Genomic DNA, 20,427 nt, shown 5'->3' on the forward strand with positions numbered 1-20,427 from the left:
TAGATACTCTGAGAAGAGACCACGTGCCTCCCTGAGCTCCCTCTTCTTTCCCCCTGCAGTTAAAACTGAAAAGTCTCAGGAATAATGCCACAAAGCCTCATCATTTCTCAGTGAAACAGGGCGCTGCGTCTGGACAGACTTACAGTTAAAGCTGTGGTTTCTCTCTTTGTCATGCAACTCGAGCAGTAGGAAATAGTGAGGCTTGAACATTTTGTGCGGTGGTAACTATGTGTTTAGCTGTGCTTTGCAATAATGGACAATGTGGTGGTGTATGACTGCTGTATTCTTGCCTTTGAAGGAAGAGGAGCTAATTGGAGACGTCATTTCTGCCTGGTTGAAGGGGTCTAGATTTCCAAAGCACTTTACCCATCACAATTATGTCCTCTCTGTGCTATTTCAGGAGCCCTCTGCGGGTTCAGGCAGCTGCTGAGCTGCCCCTTCCCCTGGCTAGTGGAAACTCTGTATTGTGTCCTAGTTACTGCCCCGGAGCCTGTGGGGAGTGCACACTCCTGGAAGCAGAGCTTGGTGTGCTGTGGGTGCTGGGAATACAGTGTTGGAGTGTTCCCTCTGACAGCCACAGAGATGTTTGTGTGCACAGTCCAGGCGTGTTGGCTGGGGCTGACTTCAGATTATGTCTTTTCTGGTTGTAGACTAAATTACCAGTTTCTCTCAGCAAGGAACCTGCTTAATGACTCAGCTCATCCCTGTTTGCTCACTGGGGAGTTGGACACCTTGGTGGGCAATAGAATGTTTGGTGAGGCATCTAATGGGCTGACTTTTCAGCCACTCTCCACAACAGGCTGGCAGGATCCGCAGAGCACTTATGAGCTTTAGCATTCTGGCACAGAGCACAGCATCAGTCCTTTTCTTGGGGATCCCATAAAGACACAGCTGCCTTCCCATTAATTACAGGCTCATGCTTCTGGATGGTGCATACCCCCATGGCATCTGTGCACTGTAGCCTAGCCACCCTGCTTCTGGAAACTAAGACTTCAAAGCCCTCAGAAATGATGGGGGAAACAAAAATACCCATTCCTTTATACTGTTGGTTTTCTGGGATGACTACTGGCAAGTCAGACACACACAAAGGCACAGGCAAATTCAGAACTTTATCATGCAGTTTAATATTTCCTGCTTGTGAAAAGTTTTGAGTTCACCCTGGTGAGGGGCACAAACTGCTTTGGAAAATAGAGGATAGGGGGAAGGTAAAGCTGGGATGGATGTAGAGTGGAAAGAAGAAGGGCTCAGTGCTGCTGTTTCCCTGTACTATGAGCAAGCATTGCTGCTTGTGACCACACGTCTTAGGCCTGCTCCCAAGCCATGGGTAATCTCTTGCTGCAAATCCCCAAAGTCCTGGGATAGGTGGGGATGGCTGTAGGAAGGCATCTCTCAAGGAATTTGCCTGCCTAGGCCGTTTTCCCCCACATCAGCAGTGCTATGGAATCATGATCCGCCCACCAGCTTGGAGCAGTGACGTTGCATTGCATCTTTTCCTGACAGGGAAACTTTTTATAGGGGTTTGATCACTGTGAAGCCATTTCAGAAAGCTGACAGCACTTACTAATGCTGAGCTCATGCAACCATGCAAGTCATGAGTCACATTGTGAGCTGGTCTCATTTTTGTGCAGCATGTCAGATCAGCTAGGGAGAAGGAATGCCAGGGCCTGTTCAAGGAAGGGCTGCTGTATTATTTTTCTTACCAGGATCTTTTTTTTCCTCCTTTCATCTCTTTGTTTTCTTACGTGTGTGATGACTTGCCTGTTTCAGGCTGATTGCTCTTTCAAAACAGAGCTTTACCCCACTGGAGTGTGCCAAGGGGTTCTCGTGGGGGTTGCTGAGGCTGTTCCTTCCTGAACACTGAGATATCCCAGGCCAACAGCAGACACAGCTGGGAGAATGGTTCACATATCTGTGTGCAAAGCCAAGCTCTGAAGTGCTTCCCCCTTCACTGCCCAAGCAAGACTCTCAAGGAAAATTCTCCCGGAATCAAAAATGTCAGCCAGGCCTATGGGATTTTGCAGACAGAGATTAAGCTCTCTTTCCATATCTTCCTCACCAGAGTGAAAAAAGTAGCCCAGGCTGATCTGTATTAGACCTGAATAGAAACACAAAAGACTCAGAGTGTAAAATGCTCCCAGACCCACTGCTGAGCTGAAGGATGGACCCTGTTCCACTTTGCTTGGAGACCTGTGTGTCTCTGCCCTGCTGTGCCCCAGGAAACTGCATTATTTCACTTCCAGGCTCAGAGCCCTCTCTGAAAGGTGTCAGTAGCATTAGAAAAACCCAAATGAAAACTCAGGGAGCACCCAGCCCTAGGAATCCACCCCTAGGAATATCTGAGCAGATTAAAGAAGAGATGCCTGAGTATCTCCTCTGGTTTTGTTGGTGGCAGGCAGCAAAACACCAGGACTCAAGAAAAAGCAGTTTTCAGATGTGGAAAAGGTAGGCAAGGTCTTCGAGGGGCAGGAACACACTGCTGGCAAAGGCTGGGTACTCACATTGTTCTTTGTATTTTCTTTCCTCCAGGAACTTCAGAGAAACCCTCATTTGATCATGGATGGAGTTAGCAGATTTGATATCATGCAAGGAGAAATAGGTAAGGTTATATTTATGTTTTGGAAGAGATGTGCACAAAGCAATAACCCATGACTGCTTTGCCATGTTCTGAGTGCTCGGTGGGAAGATGTGGACCATGGTAGCTGCAGTAAACAATCAGTGCAGGTCAATCTAGACTGGCATAAGTCCACACACAACTTATTGCAGATATTTAACAGGATTCCCAAATGCAGCAGCTCAAATCTTTGTTACTTTTGTATGGCATCTGCCTTCTGTCTGTGTAAGGCCAAGCATAGAAACAGAGGTCCAGCTGAGAGCAGGCAGATGCTTCAAGTGCAAGGGTCCAACACAGCTAAGTGTAAGTAGGTAAGTAGGCACAGCTCCAACAGGTGCAGGACTGAATTTTCCTTCTGTCCTAATGTCTTCATTTGACTGTCAGCATTTTCTTCCCTGTGGATATTTCCATTCAACTCCTCTGATACTTACCCAGTATCAGAGTACGCATCTGCATGCTGTGTCAGTTCCATCTTGTACTCCTGGACCATGTTTGTTTTTGGGAGCAGCTCTGCTCCCATGTAGAAAGAAATGCCTTCCCATTTCCCACTGCACTGAGAAGTTTGAAGGTTTCCTAAAGAGTGTTTTGGACTGCAAGTCTCAACATGACTGCAAAAGGTGGGAGCAGCCTGAAAGTAGAAAAGGATGGCTGGGTGACAGCAGGGTTCCCAGTGGACATTGCTAGTGAACACTGGGTAGTGCTTCAGCATTTTGGAGGAGGAAAAGGTGACAGAAGAATGTTGGTTGCTTTTGGCAAAGTGGTTCTTGAATGTCCTAGAGGTTGTAGCCCACTCTCTTTAAAAAGAGTTAGCTATGCTCAACAGCAGTGAGTAGCTGACTGAACACACTGGATTCTTCCCTCTCCTGAGGTGACTGCTGGATGCTGGCTGCCCTGGGCTCCTTGACACTGCGGAAACAATTTTTGGAAAATGTTTTACCAAAGGACCAAGGATTCCAGGACGATTATGCTGGGATTTTTCATTTCCGGGTATGTATTCCCTGTGGTATTGGCTCCTCTTGAGCTTGGCTGGTTGGATTGCATAGGGGTTCAAGCTGCGGCCCCACATCTCAACATCCTTGAAAGCTTTAGTTCTTCAATGCTGACTCCCAGTTTGGAATTTTGCAGAAAATCACAAATTTTTTTAATGATTCCTTGTGCTCCAGGTGGTGCAATTGCACTTCAGGGAATTTGATGCCCTTTTCAGAAAGTTATGACTGCAAAGGCAGTGGTACCAGCTGTTCAGATAGATTTGTGTACATATATGTTTCAGATGGCATTCTGGTGGCTGCTTTGATTTGGGCAGTCTGTTATGGCTGTTATCTCACCTGCACTATCTATTTGGGCTTGTTTTCTGTTTCCCTACTTCACATTGCCCTTTTAGCTTGTTGAAATGGCTGGAAATTACAAATCCTTGGAGACAGATCAGAGGAACAGGCTTTTGATATTTTGAAAAGAGATTTGCTTCAGAGAGAGGAACAAGGCTTTTCAGTAAATCTCACTTTCTACCAACTCCTAAAATTGTCTGAATCTCCCAGGAGGGTGACTCGGGTAGCAACTGGCAGGTTCTGCTTGCTTGTATCTGAGTCAAACAAATATCTGGTGGGATTAGAAGAGCTTGCAGCACCATTAAACTCCAGAAGCTAAACTGGATGTGGAGAGAATCACAGTATAAACTCAGCCATTGCTCATCCCTCTTATTTCACAAATCTCTTTTGTTTCATGCAGTTCAGCACCAAACAAAGAGCTCTGGCAGTGAGACTTCTTTGACCTCCTAGGCTCTTGTGGAGCAGCACCAGGAGGATTATCTTGTGGACAGTCTAAATTTTGCTCTGTTCCTCTGCTCCTCGGAATACCAGATGTTTCTATCTTGGCCCATTTCCAGTATACAGAGCCACACTGTATGAGATAAACCAGCTAAAGACACCCCAGTCTGCTTAAAACACATTTAAAGGATGCAAGCTAGATTGTCTTTCATGGGAGCTTTGAAAAGATTAGTTAGGCGCAATCCTTAAATCTTAAGCAGTATAAATACCTTACAGTATTTGAAAATGTTTTCCCTGTCATCTCATCTGCAAATCAGTGCAACTGTTTCTGGCTTTCCATGAGCAATAAACCCCTGAGAAAGCGCCTCTGAATGGAAATGCTTCTCTGCAATGCCTTTCAATTATTCCATCAAAGATATTTTACTGCCATCCACAGGCTAAGCCACCCCTCCTCAGTTCAGTGAAGAATTGCAAACAAGGCATATCATATGCTAATATAAAAATTTTAGCTTATAATATTTTTTTCCACCTTTTTGCAACTGGAGCATGTTGCCTCTCAGGAATACAAAGGGCTGCTCCAGTCTTCCTCTACAGCACAAGCTGTTCAGCTGCAAGAGTCAAGGGTGTTAAGCACTTCATCAGCTGTAGTTAAGATGGGTTGTGGTTTTATCTAGGGAATAATTACAGTGATGCTATTTCCCCAGGGATTAAGTTAGTCCCATGTTTGTATAGGAATCACTTTCTCTGCCACAGAAGCTGTGGTGCCCATGAGGCAGAGTGTGTCACTCCTTGTGACGGTGAGGAGCAGCAGCTCAGCTTGGGATAAAACCAGAAATATTCTCCAGGGACTATAGGGGGTTATTGCACAGTGCATCAACTCACAACTGGAGGGATCTTCCCTGAGTGTTAATATCCCTGCTCTCAGGGAGAAACAGATGAAATCTTGAAAGACCATAAGTGGTCAAGAACTCAGCTTCAGGAAACATCCAAAACGTGCTTTTTAACACCATACAAAAGGTTCGTGTTAGTTGATAGACGTGATTTTCTCCTTACTTGATTTCAGAACTGGATTTTTCTAAGATCCCAGTCCAGGAAGGAAAAAAGGAGGCAAAATAACCACACAACATTCCCCCTTTGAGCATCAGAACCCTAGATGTGTTGTTGCCATCTTGGAACTGTCCATTTCTTTTCCCTCCTCTTAAGCCCAGGAAAATAAAGTCCTGATTTAAAAGGCTTATCATAAATGTGGAAGCAAAGAACTTCTCTCTTTGCATCCTGCCTAAACAGCAATTCTTGGTTTTATTTACTACCATGTTCACAGCTGCAGTACTTAAATCCCATAAAGGGGTATAAAGAAATTTCATTAAGCCAGACTCAAGCTAAAAAGTGAAGGCTTGGACCTTCTCTGAAGGCAGGAGAATGACTTCTCCTGTACCACTCTTGCAACTTCCAGAGCACTCTAGGACTTTCCATGAGGTTTCTCATTCCCATTATGGCTTTTCCCATCCTTGTGAGCTCACATGAGACCACCATCTGAAAAGTCTGTGGCAGTCAGGACAAAGCAGCTCCCCTTATCCTGCTGAAGAAAAATACAGTGCTGCATTTGGATGGCCTCCAGGCTTGAGCTCTATATCAAACATGGCCAAGGAACTTGACTTTTGGAAAAATGTCTCTCAGTGGGTTTGGACTGCATGAATCCCTACTGCAAGTTCTGTGTGTTCGTATTTACCTGTTGTGTTTGCACATGAAGCACCATGGGGAGGTGTGGCTGGATGTCACCCCTTTTCTCCATACAGTCTTGCTCCTAGGTGTTGGCTGGTGACAGAAGGGCTCCTTAGGTGACTGAAAGGACTGCTCCTTTTGGGCAGTCCTTTTGCCTGTCTCTCCTTCGGGCAGAGGACAGCCAGTGGAAGGCTTTTCCTCAACCCCGTCCTGCCAAAATCAGGCAGAAGCCTCAAATTGCTCTGGGAGCTCAAGTTAGAGGTTCCAACCCTCCTGGCCACCACTCCTGTAGGAAGGGAGAGGCCTGGGTGAGGCAGAACGTAAGTAGGATCAGACCTCTTTCAGCTGAGCAGTCTGTAAGCTGCTTTGCTGCTGGGCAGATCTGGTCCTGTGCTTTTCTAGTGGAACAGCTCATTTTGGGGTTTTGCATTGACAGAAGCTGTTGAAATAAAATCGTGCTAGACTAAATCTATTGCTGTCATACTTCCACTGGAGTCCTTAGCATTACTGCAAATAAGAGCTTGGCCTCTTATGATTTCGAATCATGCTAAGCTACATTAATCTGCTAATGACTCTGGAAATGACTCCTTTAGTTCATCCCCACAGATCTCTATTCCTGTCTTTTCCCTTGAAAAGTTTCATCAGCTGGATCAGCTGGAGAAACACCTGCTCTGTCCACATGCTGGAGAAACTGCCTGTGTCCTTCTCATCCATCAAGGAGATGGATAACACCTCAAAACAGTCTTTAGTCACTACACTGTCTCCATCCATGACAGCGTGTCAGAGTCTTAATTGAAACACAGAGGAAAGAAAATTTAGAGGCTGGATCCTGACAGAGGCTCTCTGGGCAAGAGCTGTGCTGTGGGGGAAAACCCAAGTGTGGCTGAGGAGTGAGGCTCATGGAATCCACCTGCATGATCATTCTTTATCTCCTTGAAATCTTGCTGTCGCCTAAGAATATTAGCATATTCCCCATGTTGAATCTCTCCTCCCACTGATTGCAGGACTAGATATACTCCCCAAGGACTTGCCCTGCCACTGGGAAATCCAGCCACTTGGTAGCTTGTTTAACAATGTGCACCATTAGCCCGAGGCAGTTCAGGAGAGAACTTGCACATATCCATGCTTTGGGTTAATTCCTGTGCTAGTTCAGGACACTTTTTCATGGCATGGGCATTAGTGCTTAAAGGAGGCTCGTTATTTTATTTTCTCTCTCTCTCTCTTTTATAAAAATACATATATTTTTTTGTTTTATCTATTTCCAGTTCTGGCAATATGGAGAATGGGTGGATGTAGTGATAGATGACCAACTGCCACTCCTAAATGGAAGATACCTGTCTGTACACCCCCGAACTTCAAATGAATTCTGGCCATCCTTGCTGGAAAAAGCATATGCCAAGTAAATATACCTGGTCTGTTCTTCCACCCAGTGCTGAATGCTTTCTGTGGGTGGTTTCACCCTCTGCCTTGTGCAAAGCACACAGGGAGGAGTTCAGGCTGACAGCTGCCTATGTGGTGCTGTGCTCATGCAGGGAACCATGGCTGCAGCAAGCTTAGGGCCAACATAACCTGGAGATGCTGGTCGTGCATTAGACCTAAAAGTACCCGGTCCTAAATCAGCTCTGGGGTGTTAATGCCTGAGAAGCAAACTGAACAGGGCAATGGTTGGTGACACACAAGGGCCTGGAATCTCCTCCTGATTTTGCAAACTTCTTTGCCTCTGTTTTCCGTGCTGTCCTCTGTTTAAAACTGCAGAGTCTAAGTATGGATTACCTGTGTTTACAGTCACTAATCAGAGATCATGTGGATATTTGGGACAGGCAGTGAGAGGAAGCATGACTGAAGAACGTGCCCAGGCACAACACATGCATGCCTAGGACTCTCTGATCAGCTCTCACTTTCCAGAGAGCTTTGACTCTCAGCTGAGGTCCCCAGAGTATGCAGGGTAAATAATGCCTAATAAAGAGATGATAATTTTAAAAAATCCTCTGGGGAGAGAAGGGATCACACTGTGGTCCCTTAGCATTTGCCCATTTCCCATTATTAAAAACACTGAAGAAAAAGTCCTGTGTTAGGGGTGGTATGAAGGGCTGGAATTTGGTACCTGAAGCTGGTGTAGCATTTGCAATGCAGTGAGGAGAAGATGAAGAAAAGAGATAATAATTTTGCCAGATTTGGTCAGGAATAAGCAAATGTTAAAGCAGCATGAGAGCGACTCAGGAATAAGGTGCATTTTGCCCTGAGATATCTCAGAAAAGTTGACTCAGGATTCAGTATCAATTTCCTGCATAAGATCTTAATTACAATGCATACCAAACCTCTATTAAATTAAAGTTGCAAGCAATGCTGTTTATGAGATTCCCATTTGAGAAGTTATTCCCCAGTGCCCAAGACAAATTCTTTTCATCAGTGTAGGACAAGGACAACTCTTCAAAATACAATTAGCTGCAGACTTCATTTGATTACATTCATTAAATACAGTGTGTATGGTGGGGTTTAACAGCATGCTCTACCTGCTCTAAGTACAGAATGTTCCAGCTTATTTGCTGTCTCAATAAAAACCACATGATAAAAACAACAAGGACTGTGTTGGCAATATTAAATTATTATCCTATTACTGCACTCTAGCAGAGTGAACTGGGAACAGTGCTGAGAACTCGTTTCTGCCTTGCCCAGGAAGCATGGGTAAAATACTTTCACCTCTTTTTTCCTTTTTCTCATTTGCAAAAGGAATACTGGCCATTTTTGTGAAGAGTCGTGTATAGGGATGATGTAGAAACTAACAGTTCAGCTCCATTTGATCTGAAACATCCATTTGAACCAGTCACCTTTGGCTCCCTTCCTGTTCTGAAAAAGGAAACTGAGTGTTTCAAGATGAGATGCCGCTCACTTCCCTAAAATGCCTGTGCTGGCAGGAGATGCACCTTAATGTTTTCCACTGTCTGTAAATGGCTCTGGACAGCTGCCTCAGATGGGGATGAATACACAGAAAAAGCTCCCCCTTTGTCTCATTCCTTCCACAAGGCATGTCTTGTGCCTGGCCAAATATTTCGATCACGTTTCCTTTCATTACCTGCCCACAATGTCTGCACACCCCGGGCTCCCCTGTGCTCACCACCTTGATGCACATGTTCATTTTTAAAGCAAGCACTGTGCATTGTTTATGAAAACACAATGTAAGGACTAATTAACTTCTCTCTCTCTCTTTTTTTTTTTAATCTTTTTAAATTTTTCCATAGGTTGCGGGGCTCCTACCAGAACTTGAATGGAGGCTACCTTTCAGATGCTTTAGTAGACCTCACAGGTGGAGTCCAAGTACAGTTTTCATTGAAGGATCCACCTCCTGATCTGGAGGAGATCCTGAAAGCAGCTGACAAATCTCGGTGCCTGATGGGGTGCAGCACCCCAGGCCAGGTGAGTCACAGGGCCAATCACATGCCCCGTGCCTGTCTTGGTTTACTGTGTTTGCACAAAGGTTGCTCTTTGGAGTGGAAAAGGAAGTCCATAATCACTCTGTAAAATAGTTGCAGTTTTATAGTTTATGGATGCCTGAAGGGATCTTGGCAGCAGAAAGTAAATGAGGTTATTTGGTAAGGAATGTAAAGGCCTTTGGGCAGGTGTAGCTGGGTCGGTCTGTTGGAGAGGGGGGCTGTGGCTTCTGTCCTGGCTAATTCCACTGCAGTACAGTGGTATCCTCTTGCAGCAGGCCTGATTTTGGCCTTGTAGCTTTTTGATCAACTCTGGCAGGGCCAAAACACACCTCTCTTCTGTAAGAGGATGCAATTTTCTCACGATGGCTTGCAAGCTACTGGTATTAATGCTGGGAAGTTGCAAAAGGCTTTGTGGTACTCAGCAAGTACCTTTGGTAAAACGTCTCCAAGGCTTCCCTTATGGCATGTAACATGTGACTGCAAGGTGTGTGACACTGCTCCTGTGGTGCCTGCTTCCTCAGGACATGAAGCTTGGCTGCTGCAAACAAGCCAAGGACTATTCCCTCAGCTCAGGTGGCTGACACTGGGCTATGAGGGGCAGGGAAGTTCTGCATTCCCAGTCTGACTGCAAGTCACCCAGTCCAGGTCATTCTGCAGTTGCAGCAGCTCTGGACTGTGGAAGAACTTGCAAAGAAGTGTTGATCTGTAGCTTTATTAAATTTCCTGGCTTGCTTATGGCTGCAGTGGGAACAACAGTCACATTCCTGTGTAGTATGTGGTCAAACCCGAGGCTTTGTTTAGTGCCGTGGCAAATGGCAGTTCTGGGAGCTGGTGGCTATGTCTTTACAGTGTGGCAGAGAGCTAAAAGCTGTGCTTTCTTCCTTCTGTAGGCAAGCAGGAACGTAGAGCTGAGGAATGGGATTGTACAGGGTCACGCCTACACCGTCACCGGAGCTGTGAAGGTAAGATCAGGGACTTGTTCTTGCCTGGAGATCTTGCACTGATGATCCACTGCGGGGCAGTTGCACTGCTGTTCTAGTCAGAGTCATTTGAATGAGCTTCACACTTAGGAGGGAGAGCACATGGTTCAAATTCCAAGAGATGGAAGGAGTTTGGCACAACAAAAAGCGGGAGAATATCTGAATCCATAATGTTTTCTAATGGAAAATGCAACTTGAATTTACTTTTGTTTTGGGACACTTCAGCAGCAAATACAACATTTCTGGAGATTTTCATTCCATGCTGACTCTTAAAAAAATGTGCTTTTCTGTTTCAAATGGGAGTAGAGGAACTGGCTGAAATTGTGGGATTTGTCATATGATGCAAATCTACATTTGTTCAGCTCAATCACAAGCTGCCAAAAATCACTGTGTGAAAAGTAAATCGCTGGTTCAAGAACAGCGTTTCTCCATCTTTTAAAGCTGCTGTACTCGTGCAGAACTGCTCCTGGCTGGATATTAATATTGATGATCTGAGAACCAATTTATCACATGGATCAAAAGAAATTAAGGATTTTTTACAGCCAGAAGTCAGAACATGGTTTAGCCCAGTAAGCTGTAGTGCACACAGGGAGAGTTAACAGTGAGGAAGGAAACCAAACAATAGCTATGCTGTCAAGCAAGATAGCTACAACACATTTGATTCTTTGAACCTAAAGTACTTTGGAAAGGGGATGTTGCTTTCCCTAAGCTGTTTTCTCCGTTATCCCTCTCTCTTTGTTGGTTTTCTGTGTGAGCTTGGCTTTGGTTCGTGTCCCCTCGTGCCATGGCATGCTTGGTGCCATCATCACAGTCAGTGTGCTGCTTCTTGGAGAACACTTGCTTGTAGCCAAGGGGCTGCAGAATGGACAGGTGGGGGTTGCCAGGCTCCAGAGAAGGCCCCAGCTGTCTCTTTGCAGGAAAGGGGCAGAAGGGTCTGCAATTCTGTTGGAGGAGAAGCGGGCTGTTCCAGCCTCCTGCTGCTCCTGGTGTGTGCCTAGAGGAAAGAAACAGTCTTTGCCCCACTTTAAGCAGTGCCAGGGCATCCAAGGGGTTGTCCTGAGGGGAAATGATTGGAGGCTGGGCCTTTTCCTGGGAAAAGACTGCCACGGTACTCTTTCCAACACTGCCTGCATGCATACGGAGAGCCAGAAAACAGAGGTTTGCTTCTCCTTTCCACTTCCACCATTCACTGGCAAAAGGTAATTGCGTCTGACTTAAATCAGTGGCAGCAAAAGGAGGAAAGCACCAGAAACCCCAGCTATTGCAAACCACAGTGCTGTAGATACAGACCCACAGATTCTGTTCATCATCAGCTCTCTGTGCTGACTGTTGGCTTTCACTCCAGGCAGTCTGGTGACCTCGTTCCTCAAAGTCTCTGCCTTTGCTGACTCACAATTCTGCATCAGATGTGCAGAATTAGGCACTGGAATTTCCCAAGGCTGTTGAATTCATGCAGTGTGACAGGAATGCTGCTGCTTCTCTCTGTGTCAGCTATTCACTATCCTCAGGAAAGCAAAATGGGCGCAGTTTTCTCTCACACATCATTCCTTTGCAATGTAGCAGAAGGCACTGATTTTTCGCTGCTGGGAAAATGAGATCAGATGTCAAACCTGGTCTCTAAGGTGTAGAGGAAGATCCATTTTATTACCTGTCTCTTCATTGAATATCACAGTTGTGAAAAGCTGTGACTAAGCTTGTTTTTCTTTCCTCTTTACAGATTCCCTACAAGAATGGCTGGAAACATATCATCAGGATCTGGAATCCATGGGGCCATGGGGAGTGGAAGGGGCCCTGGAGTGATGAGTAGGGTCTTAAAGCTTTAATGTCAGAGAGAATCAATCTTTTTATGAGAACTTCTGCCTCGCACCCATTTTAACAAAACAGATTATTTCCAAATCAGTTCATTACAAGCATTATTTCCATCTGCATAGAGATCCAGTCCAGGGGAAACTAATGCAGCCTCTCTAGGCTCAGGTATCACTACTTGTCTATGTGTATGCATTTTACCCAGTGCATAATTCTACATAAGTCATGGATGAAAGAGTTCTTATTTTCTGGAGTAAGCTCTGACCATGTCCCTAGATGCTGGCTGGCTGCTTCTATTGAATTCTCCTGCAGCAATCACACATCCACCTTCCTCCTCTTTCTTCTGCTCCCATGAGTCTGACTGGGAAGAGGATGGTTAGATGAGTCCATGGAGCAGGGCAGTACTGAACACAGAAAGGGTCCTTGGTTACTGCAAAGGCAAAGTGCCAGGGAATGGCTTGAACTTTTGGATCCTGCATGCAGCTTTGGGGATGCAAGGACCACTTCGCTGCCTGTGGGGATAATCTACCATCTCTTTCCTAAGGGAAGGAATGATATGGACTGCAACAGTGTTTTGTAAATAAATAGATGTTAGTTTTCCTTCTGGAGTTGCATCAGCGTTTCCACGATTAGAGAGATGTTCTTGTGCCACTCTTAGGTTATTTAATAGCATCCCACCCCTCCCTGTTGCTAGGACCACACACAAGCACTCTGCTGAGAAAAGTCAGGCTAGAGTGTTGCATCTGGAAGGGTTGGTGGGTTGTGCAGAGGTGTCTAAGTCTGGGATAACAGGTCTCTGCTCAGACAGCATCCTCCCATCCTTTTGGAAGGGTGAACTACAATCCTAACTGTAATTGAAATGTCAGTAGCACATTCACAGGTAAGCTGCACAGATCAATAAATTATTGATTCACATGCTGTTTATTTATCTTAAACTCTGCAGAAAGTACAATTATCACTTAATTATAAACATGCTGCTTGGAAACAACACATTTGACTGGGTAATGTGCTCTCTATGTGTCAGTGTAATACCAGTGCTTCACAGTGCTATGCCTTGGTGCCTCACTAACCCCTTCAGCATGGAGACAGGTGACCAGGCCAGGGGGGCAGGATTCCTCACCCCAGGGTGGCAGCTCAGGCACAACAAAGGCACAGAGCTCTATTTGCTGGCCTTGGCTATGAAGGTATCAAGCACAATCCTGTTCCCAATGTGCAGCTTGTTCACCTCTCCTGATCCCTCATGACTTGAAAGGCTGGTTAGAGAAATGGGCCAATGATGAAAAATTGTGCTTCACATCTTGTTGGTTTGTTCTTTTTTGCAGCTCTCCTCAATGGGACCATGTTGAGCCCAAATACAGAGAAGCCCTCCTCAGAAATAAGGATGATGGAGAATTCTGGTATTTCCCTTTTGATCCTTTGTCTACCAGGTTTTCTGTTCACTTTCAGTATGAAAAAAGTAATTTTGGCAGTTGTCTCTTCTTGGTGGTGGCTCAAGGCACCCTTTGTTAGATGTGTGCAAACAGCAAACTGGAGATTGTTCTGGCCCCATGGTTTCAGAGGAAACCAGACCTGAAAAAATGGAGTTGGCCAAGATTAAGTAACAGGCTGATAAAAAAAAATGAGAAGTGAGAGAAGTGAAAACCCAGCCCCCTGAGATCTGGTCATTTTGTCCCACTGCCTCTCCTCATAAGTGTGTGGTTTGAACCTTGGACTGACAGATGCTTGAAGGGGACAGCTGCCTAAGCAGGTCACTGAGCTTGTGCACTTGACTGCTCTGCAGGTGCTTGTGGTTTTTCACTGCCTCAGATACAGCTTAGCCATGCGTGGGCTGTCCCTTAGAAAAACTGATTGTTCAGAAAGTGCACCCTTGCCCTGTGAGGCTCTCAGGAAAGCAGGGCAACAGCAGGTGGGTCTGAAGTACACACTTGAGGCTTGAGCAAAGCATGAGTGTGGGACAGAACACTATGGAGTGACAAAGGCAGGGGACAGTGGCAGAGGTGTGCTGGAGATGGCAGGGCTCCACCAAGACACCCCTGAACTTGCCTTGTGCTTTACTCTGGGCATTAGGGGCAGTTATGGCAGCCCAAGACACATTGAGAGCTGACCTCTTCTGCAGAGCTGCAGGTGCCTGCAGTGTTCTCATCAATCCCCTTTTAAAGACATGGGGGTGCCTAACTGGTGTCTTCATGGAATCACAGAGTGGGTCAGGCTGGAAGGGACCACAGTGGATCATCTGGTCCAACCTTCCTGCTCAAGCAGGGTCATCCCAGAGCACACATGGCACAGGACAGTGTCCAGATGGTTTTTGAATACCTCCAGTGAGGGAGACTTCACACCCTCTCTGGGTAACATATTTCATATGTGGTCAGTTGTGCAGTAGAGAAGTTCCTCCTCATATTCAGGGGGAACTTCCTGTGCCTCAGCTTCTGCCTGTTCCCTCCTGTCCTATTGCTTGGGACCACTGAGCAGAGCCTGGCTCCATCCTCTGACACCCTCCCCTCAGATACTGACAGACATTGATGAGGTTCACTCTCAGTCATCTCTTCTGGAGGCTGAACAGGTCCAGCTCCCTCAGCCTTTCCTCATAAGAGAGATGCTTCTGTCCCTTGATCATCTTCATAGCCCTCCACTGGGTCTGCTCCAGGAGCTCCATGTCTCTCTTGTACTAAGAAGCCCTGAACTGGACACAGCACTCCAGACGTGGCCTCAGCAGGGCTGAGCAGAGGGCCAGGACCCCCTCCCTTGACCTGCTGGCAGTGCTCTTCTGTCTTAAACTGAATGATGAGATTTTCCTCCTTCTCTGCAGGATGTCCTGTGAAAACTTCCAGGAGCAGTTTTCATGGCTGTATATATGTAACAACACCCCAACATTTCTGGACTTTGGAGATGAGCACTGCACAACGTGGTCTCTGAACAGCCACATCAACCTGTGGAGCCCAGGCCTTCCCACACGCAGGAACCGCTACTCCCCAGGTAATGGATGCTCACTGCAGTCACCCGGTCGTCCCCTCCCCTCCACTGATGCTCCCAGTGAAACATTCACTCCGAGCACCGAATTGCAGAGGTATTGATTGCCAGTTGTTAATGCCTGCCTTTCCCATTACTGCACTTAGCAGCTAAACAGGCAGAAACAAAGCAACAGCACTGGCTGCTGAGTTAAAACAGGAGACTTGTGATTTAGGAACCCTGGACTCTTTAAGTCAAGATGAGCTTGTGTATCTTCTTTCAGCCAGTTGCAGTAGGTGTTACTAGGGGCCTCAACAGAAAGTCTGGTGTGGCAAATATGCAGTTGATTTTACAGAGCAAAAAGTACTATTTAAATGTATGTGAAATGAAAAAGTTGTGCTACAAAGCTCTATTTTTTTAAGGTAAAAAGGTCTTTGAGCTGATAAAACCATTGGTTTTACTGCCTGTGCAAGGACTCTTCTGGCATTGTAAGCTCCAATCAGTAGTAGTATTTTTTTTTTCACATTTTTATCTTAATTTATCTCACTTTTTTTTTTTTCAGCTGCATCACTATTTGGGCTCCATGTTTTTACTCTAGGATGGTAGTGTGTGATCCACGAAGAGGCTTCTTTTTTTCTCAAATGACAATCCTTGACTTAGCAGCAAACAGGTTTTATATTTAAAATATGACACAAAATCTGTGTTTGCTTACAGATTTCAGGCTCCTGCTCCTGATCACCAGGTGTGATAACAAAGCAATGCCTGTGCTGCTGCACACCACAGTCACTGGGACTGAGCAGGGGCTGAACTGAGAGTGTGTGGGCAGAGCCATTGTCCTTGGAGCTCTGTTTTCCAACAGCCCTCTAGTAAAGTTCCTGTCCAAGTACAATCATCCTAATTTGCAGCTTTCAAGGCCACCCAACATGGGGATCTGGCTTAAATTCTAGTCTGCTGTTTTCTCCAGTTTGGGTATTTCATTGTTTTTGTTTTTTTTTTTTTTAAATCAGGAGTGCTTCCTGTTAACCAAAGCCTTGGCCAAGAAGCAGCTGTTTCCCTCTGTTGCTTGACGTTCTGTCTGTCCATCACAAACCCTAGCAGGAGGGAAGGAGAGGACAGCTTTGCACCATTTTGTCCTTTTCTATGTGTTTATTGTCTCAAAGCTGCAGTCCTTTTCAGCTCAGCCACTGGGGCAGGTGTCTGATTAAGAGTCACTGCTTTTCTGCTGCTGGGAAAGTGTGCCATGTAGGTGAAGCAGATGTAGGGGGGTTGAGAAATCCGCATGACTTCTGTGACTTTGCCAGAGATTTCTAAAATGATCAATGTGCAATTAGTTTACCTCCAGATGCCTCAACTTCTAGTGCTAATGTGGAGAGTACGGTGCTCTGTTGTATTGAAAGGATCTTGGAGCAGTGACTGCCTGTTCCTCTGGGTCCACACAAACAAGATCTTACACAATAGGCTACTGCTGGAACATCTGTGTGCCTACTGTTAACCTATTAACACCTTCTTGGCAGGTGCAGTTTCAACAAACCCTCAGTATTTTTTCAAAGTGCTAGATCACGACCCAAAAACCTATAATGTAGCAATTTCACTCATGCAAAAACACCCTGAGCATACGCAGGATGAAAAAAACCTGAAGATTGGCTTTTTCATCACCATGGTAAGCACAATCAGATATCATGTGGGCACTTTTGTTCTCTGTGTGGTTTATTTTACCTGTATGTGGGAGTGAAAGACTGAATTGCCTTTTGGTCTGTAAAAAGTCAGTATGTGGCGTGAATTTCTGGTTGCCTTCTGTTGTAGAAACTCAGAGTAAAAATAGAATTAAGCAGGCTTAGTTCCTTTTATTCATGTCTTAAGGAACAAAGGTGGCACTTTTAGTTCTGTAGCATCCCAAAATAGCCTTGGGAAACTCAGGGAGTCCCCCAGCCAGAAGATGTGCCAGGGCAATATCCTGCATACCCAGCAGTACTGGTGACATGCTGTGCTGGCTGGGCACAAGGCATGACAGCCAGCACTAGCCACAGCCCTTGAGCAGCACTCCAGGTATAGCAGGGAAGCAGATGGTCTCTCATTCCCCAAAGTGGGTCTGTCTTGCTCATCCTCCTGTCATCTATCTGAAGAGCCAGGTAAAAACATTTATGAAATACATGGGAGCCTTTGCCTGAGACCAGTGCAGAGGAAATCCACTCCGATACCTGGGACCTCCACTACAATTTCTCTGGTTTTTTTTCTTGGTGACTGTCCAGAGAGGTGCCTTTTCAAGCTGTTCTCAGAGCATTACCAGGCTTACTTTTTATCAGCCTGTTACTTACTGAAAGCACAGGTGCTAGTGTGGATGGATGCTAGCCTTTCCCAAAGTGTTTTTGTTGTTGGCTGATAAGTGTGGGAGGCTATTGTTCTTAACCCAAAGACTAAAAGGGAGGCAAGGATTGCTATAGCCCTAATTTCACATTCTTCTCATTACTGGAGAGGTTTGCCCTAGTCCCAGGCTTTAAATAATTGATGCCATAAGTTTAACAGCTCCTCATAAAGGAAGAGCATGGCTTTGTAGCTCATAAAAAAAATTTGTCTGAGAAATAAAAAGTGTCATTAAAAGATCATCCCTCCAGCAAGGGGAGTCACTACCCCTATGTGAGGATATCTTCTGTCCTGTGCAGGTATCAAGCCTGCAGGACTCCGTGGGGCCAGCTGTGCCACTCAGAAAGAGCTGCTGCTCCTGGTAAATGGGGAATTGCTCCTTCCAGCATCCCCAAAAGTCACCAGACAGGGGGACCCCTGTGTGCTCTTGCACGATGCATGTCCACCTTGATTAGCTACCCATTTTAACAAAAGTGACCTGCACTGGGAGGTGATGATATAGGTCTTGGGTCCCTCAAAAAAGAGATTATTTAATCAGGAAGCAGTCTAGGAGACAGATTTTCTCTATTCTTGTTTTATATTTAAAATTTTTCCTCCCATCCAGTTAATGCTCAGGTGTGTTTTCTCTGTCTTGATATGAGGTGGATCAAGGATGGATAGACCTCAATGAGTTCGTCAAGACTGGATGACATGGCCTCTGTGGGCTGTCAGCCCACAGCTCACCTCAGGCTGGCTTTGGGCTCAGGTCACTTGGGTTTCTGACCTTAGGGGTGATCTCCTACACAGGAGCTGAAGGGCAGGGCCAGAACAGAGCAGTACTGGAGGCACCAGGATTACTGTGGAGCACCTGTACAGTGAGGGCAAGGGAACAGCTATGCTGCTCTGTCACACCACAGCTTTTATTAATATAACCATATTGGTGGACATTCACACAGAGGACTGTACAGAAAACATTCCCTCATAGACACACATTAAGTATTTTAATATGAGAGCTGCTCTACCAGCTCCTTACAGCCAGCCTGGTGTCCTGTCCAGGTAGCAGCAAAAGCCAAATTCAGGAACTAAAACCTGTAGGTGTGAGTGCCATTCCTTCAGTTTATTCCCCAGTGTTCAGCCTCAGAGCCTGAGGGCAGTCAGAGCATCTTTGGGTAGAAGTTTACAAGGGGTTGCTTTGCACAAGGAGAGTGCAGTTGGCAAGATTCATGTGGCTTCACTCTTCCCCCCTGATCTGCTCTCACTGCTGTGATTCATTATCAGCAGCATCCATTGCTCGGTACCTTTTGAGATGCATCAAATTGTTGCTGTGAAGTAAGAGGAGTATTATCCCTCGATAATAAAGGATGAGAAGAGAATGCAGTGCAGGCAAGGATGCAAACCGGAATGGACATATCTGATAGCTCTAGGAAGCCTTTGATTAAATATAGACTTGGAACACTAATACATGGCTGTGAGGGAAGTTTAATGTTGTGTGATAGAGCTGAGAAATGTATAGAGGCTGATTCTTATCTCACACCGATTTTGATTCCATTGAGATATTAATCTGCTTCTGCTTTTTACCACAAGGAATGTGGAATAAGGCTCAAAAGTGGGGAAAAAAAGTATTACACCATTTATTTCTTTGCAGCACTGTCCATTTCTATCTGCTCAAGATCTGACCCATAATATTCAGCAGTCTGTGTACCTCCCAGCCGTCTGTAACAGTAGTCATCCTGGGGTTTTTTTCCCTTCCAAAATAGCAGTTTTATGTTATTGTCTCCCAAAGGCATGGCTCATAAATAACTCTGCCACGCTGTAGAACCATTCTAAATGGAATTTATACACGCTGATATATTTTGGGGAATATGTTAAGGAAGGGTTTTTTATTATGCTATCTTTACATGTCATCATAGTAATAGCTGTTGCATTATATTTGTTTCATCTCAGCAAAAAAATACTGGAATAACATGAAATATCAGAATACTCCATTTTCTTGTGACACTTGCTGGTTTGGATTGTGATTCTTGAAGCATTGTCATCTGGGTGACATGCTTAGAGGACTCTCTGACCCCTCTGAGTCACAGAAGATCTCAGGGAATTTTTTAGTAAGAGCACTCATCCTTCATTCCTTCATGAACTCCAGTCTGCTTAATGTTAATTGAAGTTCTCTGCAAATCTACTTACATTCATTTTGCCTTCTGTTTCTTTCAGTTCCTCCACTGTTGAGCAACTTTGATATGTCCTTGAGAAAAGTCTGTCCCCCTGGATGGGCTTTTCAGGCCACTGGGTGTGGGGGCAAGGTGTGATAGATGCAGTGTGTATTCAGAGAGGTGTGGGAATGCAAGGCTGCTGTGAGTGTGCTTGCTGATTTCCTTTGGCTCCTAACAGGAAAGGAAGACAGCTGGCTATATTTTTCTTTCAGGAGGACTCCAGAGTTCTGAAACAAATTTTTATCCGGACTCGGGATGTGACCAGCTACTTTACCTTGAGCCCAGGAACCTATGCCATTGTTCCTGCTGGAACAGAGGAGCAAGAATTCGAATTTCTCTTACGAATTTTCATAAAGAATCACGACTATGCCGAGTAAGATGATATGCACTCCTTAAAGGCCCCAGACTCACAGTGTGCCAGGAATGAACTATTCAATGTCAAGCTAACTGATGTGGCAATTTGCTTTCAGTGTGTCCTTGGAGGGGGTGGGAAGGCACAGAGGAGTGTAAAACACCGTGTTGAGGTGGATCAGGTGCACAAGGGTGGCCACTGCAGAGCAGGGCAGGAACTCATCTGTAGCCACCAAGGGTCTCAGCTTTGGTACAAAGAGCCACACAAGG

General features: G+C 45.5%; 1 protein-coding gene across 7 annotated transcripts in view; it reads left to right on the top strand.

Moving 5' to 3' along the window:
- CAPN13 (calpain 13) overlaps positions 1–20,427 on the top strand; it is a 69,549-nt gene that overhangs the window by 32,949 nt on the left and 16,173 nt on the right. For 6 of the 7 annotated variants that reach the window (XM_069009311.1, XM_069009310.1, XM_069009313.1 and 3 more), the window contains 10 exons: positions 2,527–2,596; positions 3,480–3,598; positions 7,362–7,495; positions 9,336–9,510; positions 10,418–10,489; positions 12,225–12,310; positions 13,636–13,710; positions 15,120–15,286; positions 16,774–16,919; positions 20,019–20,179. In XM_069009311.1, coding sequence (XP_068865412.1) covers positions 2,527–2,596; positions 3,480–3,598; positions 7,362–7,495; positions 9,336–9,510; positions 10,418–10,489; positions 12,225–12,310; positions 13,636–13,710; positions 15,120–15,286; positions 16,774–16,919; positions 20,019–20,179 — 1,205 coding nt within the window. Of the gene's footprint in view, positions 1–2,392; positions 2,443–2,526; positions 2,597–3,479; positions 3,599–7,361; positions 7,496–9,335; positions 9,511–10,417; positions 10,490–12,224; positions 12,311–13,635; positions 13,711–15,119; positions 15,287–16,773; positions 16,920–20,018; positions 20,180–20,427 lie in introns of all 7 variants that reach the window. The other variant, XM_069009315.1, reaches the window with a different exon arrangement.

The sequence above is a fragment of the Aphelocoma coerulescens genome, chromosome 3 (assembly GCF_041296385.1).
Source record: "Aphelocoma coerulescens isolate FSJ_1873_10779 chromosome 3, UR_Acoe_1.0, whole genome shotgun sequence".
Taxonomy (NCBI): domain Eukaryota; kingdom Metazoa; phylum Chordata; class Aves; order Passeriformes; family Corvidae; genus Aphelocoma; species Aphelocoma coerulescens.